General features: G+C 40.3%; 1 protein-coding gene across 1 annotated transcript; it reads right to left on the bottom strand.

The window, feature by feature from the left end:
- Positions 1-997: 997 nt before the first annotated feature.
- On the bottom strand, positions 998-1978 carry LOC111618234. Its single transcript, XM_023359719.1, has one exon. The coding sequence runs from the start codon at positions 1976-1978 to the stop codon at positions 998-1000; it is 981 nt and encodes a 326-aa protein (XP_023215487.1).
- Between the last annotated feature and the right edge of the window lie 6858 nt (positions 1979-8836).

Here is an 8836-nt window from a genome sequence, read left to right as displayed (position 1 = left end):
TACCTTCTAACTAATTACCAAGTATCTACCATTGTTTAAATATCTTTGTCGCCCTCTCATCATTGTACAATTTTGCACTTAATGTATATTATTATGCTGCATTCAACGTCATATTTACTGAGTGTTTTTAAATCCTAATAATGCTCAGCAAAATCAGAAGACGTAACTTATGTTATTTTAATACAATTAATTAATGTAAATAAATGTAATAAAACATACATACCTGCCTCTTACCGTCGCCGGTAAAAGGCAGGTATGTATGACCGGACATTGAATATCTGAGTGTCGCTCTTACAGCGACACTCAGATATTCAATGTCCGGTCATACTTTTATATGTGTGAAATCTCTAGTCCTCCGTATAGCAAGGAAAATGTCATGTCCGAGGGAATCCCACCGCTCACCCGTCGCCGGCCACAGCGACTCTCTGAGATTCAATGTCCGGTCATACGTTATAAGTGTGAAAAGGTCTAGTCCTCGGTATTACGAGAAAAATGTCATGTCCGAGGGAATCCCACCGTTCACCACAAGATTACAGTTAGAAGGCTGTCCGTAGACTTAGCCTTTTAGAAAAGGAAGGAAGGAAAAGAAGAAGGGAGGAAGGAGGTAGGGGTTAGAAGGGTTAAAGAATGGGAGGATAAGAAGGAAAGAGAGTGAGGGAGACGGCGGGGTCCCAAACGAGACATGCAATTCATTTATTTAAATAGGACACAGTAAAATGTACAAAGAAGCCTTCGGGCTAGCCGAGGCGCATATACAAGAAGTAACGCGTATTTACAGCTGTTGATTAAGGCTTGCTGATACAATAGAGAATACACATTTTTAAATTAAAACTAAACAAACAGTGATGAGGTTGGTTACTTTGGGTAGTGGCGAGGGCTCATAGATAAAACCAGAGCATCTCTAAGTACAAATATCACTTGGTGTGATGAAAGACATTGCAATTGTCCAAAAATTTGGTAAGTTGACTGAAGGCTTCTTTGGTTTTGCAGAAGAAATCTATTTCAGGCGGCCATGATGGAGGCAGAAGGTAATGAGGGTCTCTCTTGCTTTGTTATGAAGAGGGCAGTCGAGAAGGGTGTGCATAGCATCCCCAAGGGTTATTTTGTCACACTCACAGTTCGGGCTGTCTTTCTTGCCTATCCGATGAAGATAGGCTGGGAGATTACCGTGACCGGTCATGCACTGTGTTAGAGGGTATGAGGGAGAAATATGATGCATATTCTGCCTTTTCTTAATGTCAGGGATAAAGTTAAAAGTCATTCTTCCCGTAGAGGATGATGCCCATTCATTTTGCCATATAGTCATACTGTTTTCCTGGATTATACTGTGTATGTAAGAAATGGGGTAGCTTTCGTAAGTAGGCGCTAAATTCAGACCTGTGGCTTTGCTGGCCAGCTCATCGGCTCTCTCGTTACCACGGATATTACTATGGCCGGGTACCCAGCAAAAGGCAACCTTTTTGCGTTTTCCCAGATTGTGGGCTAAAAACTTTGTGTTGATGCCAGTTTTTAAGTGCCTATTATTGTCTTTTAAAGTACTGAGTACATAGCAACTATCGGCATGGAACTTAATACCACCTTTATATTTGTTAATGTTGCTTGTGATGGTGTTTAGAGCTCTATTCATCGCCCACAGCTCCGCTTGGTTATTGGAGCAGTGGCTGAGCAGCTTATAATACTCCTCGTGGACAGTCTTCCCCGTTTTAGAATCATAAATAGCAAAAGCAGCTCTCGTGCCTTTCTCATTCTTGGCTCCATCCGTAAATACATGCCATTTGTATACGCTGTCCTCCTCTTCATTGTTGCTATAGTGGTTCCAGCTTTTGATATCATTCGCTGGGTGGTACAGAATTCCTTGGCCCGGATAATACTTATCGATGCCATACCGTTTGATGTTTAATAAAAGCTCACGACTGTCATTCGGGTAATCCCCTTTTTGTATTGCTGTCACTATGTTTTCCTCAGTGACATCCTCCATGTTTAGGATGTTCCATTTCCAATAGAGACTTTTTATTTTGATGTGAATTGGTAGGAGGTTGGCAATCACAAGAAGGGCGTCCGTTGGTGCTGTACGGTACGCCCTGCAAGTCCTAATGGCGAATCCCCGCTGAACCGATAAAAGACGGCGTTTGTTATGAACAATAGAGGCCCTCTTGCCCGAAATCTGAGCCGCGTACAGTAGGGAAGGCTCAATGGCGCCCATGTAGATCATAGCACAGTGCTTTGCGCTAATGCCCCATGTATTTCTGGCGATCTGACAAAGCATATTTGTCCTTTGCTTTGTCTTTTGGCAAACTAACTCTATATGGCGGTTCCAGCTCATGGTTGAGTCCAGTAGAGCACCAAGGTACTTGAGGTGTGATGTTACTTTAATTTTGTCCATATAAATGCACAGGGGCCTTTGAAGCTGCTTCCTTCTCGATTTCTTCGTACATACCAGGGCCTCACATTTGTTGTAATTAATCGGTAATTTATTTAGCTGACACCATTTTTTGATTTCGTCGAGAACTTCGTTGCCTTTCCTTTCGAGGACATCACAGTTTCGGTGACGAAGCAGCAATAAAGTGTCATCAGCAAAGCCCTGGATCTGCACTTCCTCCGTATTATGAATTGAGGAAACGTAGGTGAGGTTCCAGAGCCCTGGACCACTCCGGGAGCCCTGGGGGCAGCCCCTATTAACATTTTTGACAATATTCATGCCCCCAGAAAAGAGCCCTGCCTTCCTATCCGTTAAGTAGCTGTTTAAAAGTTCGTATACGTTGACAGGGCAACCAGAGTTCCTCAGACTATTTTTAACTGCTGGCCACCAAAGGTGGTCAAACGCTTTTTTGAAGTCAATACTGACTAATAGGGCATGTTGGTGTCTCTCCCAAGCTTCCTCTATAAATTGAGTAACCCTGTAAATAGCGGTTGTTGTAGATCTTCCAGGCCGGAAACCGTATTGGTGATTATTCTGTAAGTTGTGACTGGTTAGGTGCCAGTTGATACGGTTAATCATGAGGCCATCCAGTACCGTGCCAAGTACCGGGAGAAGGCTAATGGGGCGGTAGTCTTGGACAGAGGATGGGTTGTCTATTTTCGGAATGAAGACAATGCTGGCCACTTTCCATTTCTCCGGAAAGTACTCTAGTTGGAGGCAGCTATTATACAAAATTACTAGGGATATGGGGATTTCTTTAAAGGCATGTTTGACCATCTCTGCCGTGACGCCGTCAATCCCTGGTGCCTTCCTACAGGCCAGAGTGGTAATCGCTTTTCCAACCTCTGAAAAGTTGAACCAGCTATCCTGTAAGCTTGAGTAAGTTGTAGCGATTTTTGTGCGAATTTGTTGATGGGAGACGTCATCCTCTTCCATATTATCATCCAGAAAGTGGAATTCTAAAAGGTTCTTGATGTTGTCTTCGATGTCATAATTGGTACTAGTAGTGCTGTCTTTAACTATGGTTGGTATAGTGGCTCTAGTGTTTTTCCTAAAGGCAACTTTGTAGGGTTGCCCCCATGGATCCTTGAAATGTTCACTACAGTATTTTCTCCAGGCTATATACTCCTACATTTGTTGATATTTGTTTTATACTCTTTGATGGCTTCTATATAATCTTTTTTAAGTCTCTCTTTTAAAGTAGGGTTTTGGGTCCTGTTCCACTTCCTTCGAAGTTTTCTTACTTTGCGTTTCTCGTTTTCTAACAAGTCATTTCACCAATGAGTCCTTTTAGTGGGCCCGATTTTCGTTATTGAAGAGAAATTTATTGCAGTATTTATTGAGTCAGTAATATGCTTTATGTAGTTATTAATCGTCTGGATATCCTTTAATGGCTCGAATGCATAGTTCCTCCGTGTTTGTCGCGTAAAGGGATCTGAACAGTTCCCAATTTGTTTTCCTGTTAAAGTGTTTAGGGTTGATATCCATAATTTGCCCCTGGCCGTTGAGCTCCGATAGGATATATCTATGGTCACTTGCCGAGTCAAGAAGGAGGGTTTCACATCGATGAAAGCAGTTACTTGCACTGTTAGTGGTGAGGGAGACATCTGTCCATCTCTTAGCCCTTCCATTAAAGAAGGTGGGGGTATCAGTAATGTTCATAGAAGAGATGTCATATGCATTCATCAGATCCTCCATGAGCCGGCCCCTCGCATCCTCCTCCTCATGAAATCATAGGGAAGATTTCGCGTTGCAGTCACCAGCAATGATGTAGGTTTTGTTGCCAAGTTTCCCTAATACTTCACTCAGCCCATTAATACATTCTACATCCTCATCGAGAGAAGTATAAGCAGAGGATAAAATCAATCGGCCCATGGTGGAGTGCCGCAGTGTGATCCTATTGGAGCTGAGCTCTTGTACTAAGGCCATTTGGATATTGTTGTTCCTTTTTATTATGTCACATTTAGGCCTCCTGTTAGCCTCCCCTTTATTTATCACCTGCCAGGACCCGAACCGCAATATCCCTGACGACTGAGGCTTCTTCCCCGAGAGCGTGAACTAACGCGGTGCCTCGAATTCGGGTTATGTCGGTTTCTCTCTCTACTACGATAACGGGGACGAGCAGTACGCGATACATTAAGTTCTGCAACCTTCTTTGTGAGTTCTAAAATCTGCAGTTCAAGGTTTTTGATTACGGGATTTTCGTCTTTCAAGTTGATGCTGGCCAGTTGGGTTGGTTCTGTAAGTTCAGCAACCTTGTCAGCAAGGATGGCTAGCTTGTCTAGTTCATCACTGCTAACAGCCAATACGGTCTGAATATTTTTGGGGAGACGTTGGAGCCACAAGTTTCTAAGAAATTCTTCGGTAATTTTGCCCGCTGAAAGCTCCCTCATTTTACGGAGTAAAACGCTGGGTTTCTGATCTCCTAACGTCAGATCTTCAAAGCAGAATTTTAGCCTCTTTAGCAGCGGAGTTCTGGAAAATTTCGAGGAGCCGATCTTTAAGTTTAGAAAACGGAGCCTCGGCTGGACGGTCAAATACTAAGTCACTAACATTAGATAGAATCTCCGCGTCCAGGGAATTGATTAAATAGTTGTACTTAGTGTTCTCACTTGTAATCCGATTAATGGCAAAGGCCGCGTCTAGCTGCACAAAAAATAATTTGATGTTGGTTTTAGTGAAGATAGGCATTTTTGCCTGTATACGTCCGATTTCAAACTCGTTCTGTTCCGCCATTCCGGGCGCTTAACTATGCGGCTACAAGGAAAGCGGGATAGTCTTGGATAAGGCTTAGCCCAAGTCACGTACTCCTAGTCTTCCTATTGAATTTACGATTTAGAAACTGATCATACCTGCATATCCTGTAAAAAAAGTTCCATCATAGACACAGAGTTGTTCGCTATCCAATTCAGTCGAAAGTCCAGGTAGTTCATTAATCGGATCACGTTCGGGTCACCACTTTGTCATTCGATCCTACTGGTGTTTGGAATTAACATTAAGCAGTCAAACACGAACAGTAACAAAAAAACTTTATTAAAAAGGTCAGAACTGTGACCGACATCCTCGGGCAACACCCGGACAAATCCAACGAACTTTCGCGCCTTTTCTTTTTGACGTTGCCAGCTACTCTCTTTAGCAAGTGTTGCCAGACAGTGTTCCGATGTCTTGCGCTGGCGGCCACAAGTTATTCTGACTTTTTCGTTTATCTCTGGAAGTTTTTCTATTGCATCATTTAGATTATTGACTTCTTGTTCAGATCTAACTCTAAATTTTATGCTGCCGCTTGGTAATGTAGTGACCATTTTAACTCCTATATTTAAATTGGCTGGGTCAATTTTCTCTTTTATCTTCCCCATTACCTCCTCCAGACCGAGGCCTCCCCCTCATCAGTTGTAATAGGTTCTATTATTATATCCTGGAGTTTAGCCTCTTCCCCTTTCTTAGCTACGGTTTCAGATATTATTTTCGTAGACTGGCTTCTAATTGGTCTGTTTTTCTTTACCACTTCCGCAAAGCTGGCTTTTTCCTCTTTGCCCTCAACCCTTAGTAAGAGAACCATACCGTAAAGGTGATTGGCCGCTGCATGCATGTCTAATGCAGCTTGCCTTATACTTTTCCTGTTGCTGACAGACACCGAACCGTGTGAATTCGCGGAAAGAGCGTGCATTATAATGCTTAGTCCATTGGAGATGATTTCCAGGACGCCTTTCTCCAGGAGATCCATGAAGTATTTAACGAACAATACGAAAATATCGCGAACTACGATTGTAATTAGGCAACCTTACTCTATCTTAATAGAGTTCGACCGACGCTGTAAGTGTGGTACCCTGACAGACGGGTAGTAACTACAAGCCGACGCTATAAGTAGAGCTCCCGACAAAAGATTACAAAATTTTTCGAAAAATCAAAAATAACGTACCTACAGAGAATCCTGTCTGTATTTCGATGGAAAAAGTCGTTAGAAGTAATCCGAAAAGGTCCAGTTGAGTAGATGTTACGACGAGTTCAAAAAAAAAGTGCAAAAAACGAGCACACCAGTGGTCCTTTCGACGCTGAACTATAATGGTGATACCTTGCCAAGGCAGGCCAAGCAAGCTTTCATGCCTCTTATCCGACGCAGGTCGTTCTCGTACAGAGACACTCAGATATGCAAATGTCCGGTCAATATTTGATAAAATTACAATGGTCTAGTACTCGGTATTATAAGGAAAATGTCTCGTCCGAAAAATACATGCCTCGGCGACGCTCTGATATTTCAGGTGTCTCGTCAATTTTCATTCTATCTAATATACATGCAGGGGCGCCGCTAGCTGTTTGATCGCCCGTGTGCAATACCGATTATGCCGCCCCCTGTTTAATTACGACTACCTATGCTGAGCTTGCCAGAAAGGCTCTTTAGAATTGTGGGTAATCTCCCAAAGGGAATCTGTCTCCAAAAAACATTCTATGGGTAACTCACTCCTATTTAGATATTACTTACATGAAGAAAACGTGGAATACGCCACGTGACCAGCCCGTTAGCGAAATGCAATAACACGACTATAATAATCGCAATAAGCTAATCTAATCAACGTTCTCTGGCTTTATCGACTTGGCCACAGATGAGCAAAACAGAAAAGACTGGGTGTGAAAAAAGAAAAGAAATACTTTACAAAGAAAAACTATTTATTATTACTAAGATATTTTTTTAAATTAAATTTCTTATGACTGCTGTTTATATATAAATATTATAAAGTCTCTGTAAATCCGCACGAAAAATATATAAATTTTAGGTTTAGAGGTAGACCAACTCACAGCAGATAGCTAATTACTTCTCTTTATTTGATCACTGTATATGCATTTCGGTCCTATTAAAGAACCCTCTTCAGTACTACAAAATATAAATATTATAATAAACCTTATGCGAGTAAAACTACCAATGTAACAATTAATATTTTAGTTTTTCATTACCATTTAGGTACACAGCTTGGATTCNCATAAAATTAATCGATTCTAGACTAATTCGACTCAACATTTCCAAAATACGTATATTTTTTTGAAAATAATCCGTATAAACTACGTTATAAACAAAAAATTGTAGGATTGCTTACCGAGTGTGTACCGTTCGACTACGCCCGTTGCTAAAGCTTGGTTTCGTCGCGGAACAGCGCATCAAACCGCGGCCGCGATTTCTGATATTATTTTTCTGCGAAAACTTCGTTGACCTTTGGAGACATCCTTAAAGAACCCTCTTCAGTACTACGAATCATAAATATTATAATAAACCTTATGCGAGTAAAACTATCAATATAACAATTAATATTTTAGTTTTTCATTACGATTTAGGTACACAGCTTTGAATACACATTCCATTAGCACTTTAATATCAAGTGTATTTAGTAACGTTTTCTGATTATCTATAATAAATATTATTCTATATTAAATCTTTATCTATAATTATTCACAACAATACCAAATTTAAAAAAAAAAAACATTTTCTATAAGATTCTTAAATAATGGTGATTAAATATAACTTACAAAATTTACAACAATACCAAATTAAAAAAAAAAACATTTTCTATAAGATCAAACACTAAAATCAAAAATAGAACTAGTATAAATACTAAACAAATCGAACATTTAAATACACTAAAGAAAAAATTTATTCTTTCAGGATACCCAAACAGAATCCTTAATATTTGGGAAAAAGAAATAGATAAAAAAACAGATAAAACAATAAGAATAGATCCTAAACAAGCGGAAATAAAATACATTCGGTTCCCATATATAAAAGGTCTATACGAAGAAGTTAATAAAGAAGTCAAAAAAATTAATGTAAAACTAGTACCGACATATGATAAGCTAATCTCCAGATTAAATGCAAAACAAGTTAACAAAACAAATATAACAAAGAAAGAAGAAAGTAAAAATGTAGTCTATAAAATTCCGTGTACATGCGAAAATAAAAAATTTTATATAGGTGAAACTAAACGTAAAGTTAAAGTAAGATTGAAAGAACATATAGCCGATTTGAAATATCGTAGACTAAATTCTGCTTTTCATGAACACTGCCTTTTGAATAATTGTAATATAGATAAAAATAATATAGATATCTTACACAGAGAAAGAGATACATACAAAAGAAAATTCAAGGNGGTCAATGTTCAGATGCGTGCCACATCATGGCGGCACTTCCGTTTTTAGCCTCAAAACCGTACGCCTGTCGAGACGACGTGTCACGTGACGACGCGAGCGAAGGGCGTCGGCGGCTGTTGCGCCGCGGCAGCCGCCGACAAATGACTGCGGACAAAGGTGAGTAAAAAAAACCTTTTTATTTTATTATTTTGGTTAAAGTCCAGATACTTACTGTCATGGCGGCTCATCGCCGATTCCAGCAAAGAGAAGCAAACAGTGGGGACGCACGTTCTAACCTAACCT

This window comes from Centruroides sculpturatus, unplaced genomic scaffold (assembly GCF_000671375.1).
Source record: "Centruroides sculpturatus isolate CEXI.00-Female unplaced genomic scaffold, Cexi_2.0 scaffold205, whole genome shotgun sequence".
Lineage (NCBI taxonomy): Eukaryota > Metazoa > Arthropoda > Arachnida > Scorpiones > Buthidae > Centruroides > Centruroides sculpturatus.
Note: the sequence above shows the minus strand (reverse complement) of the source record. Positions and strands in the feature narration are given on the sequence as shown.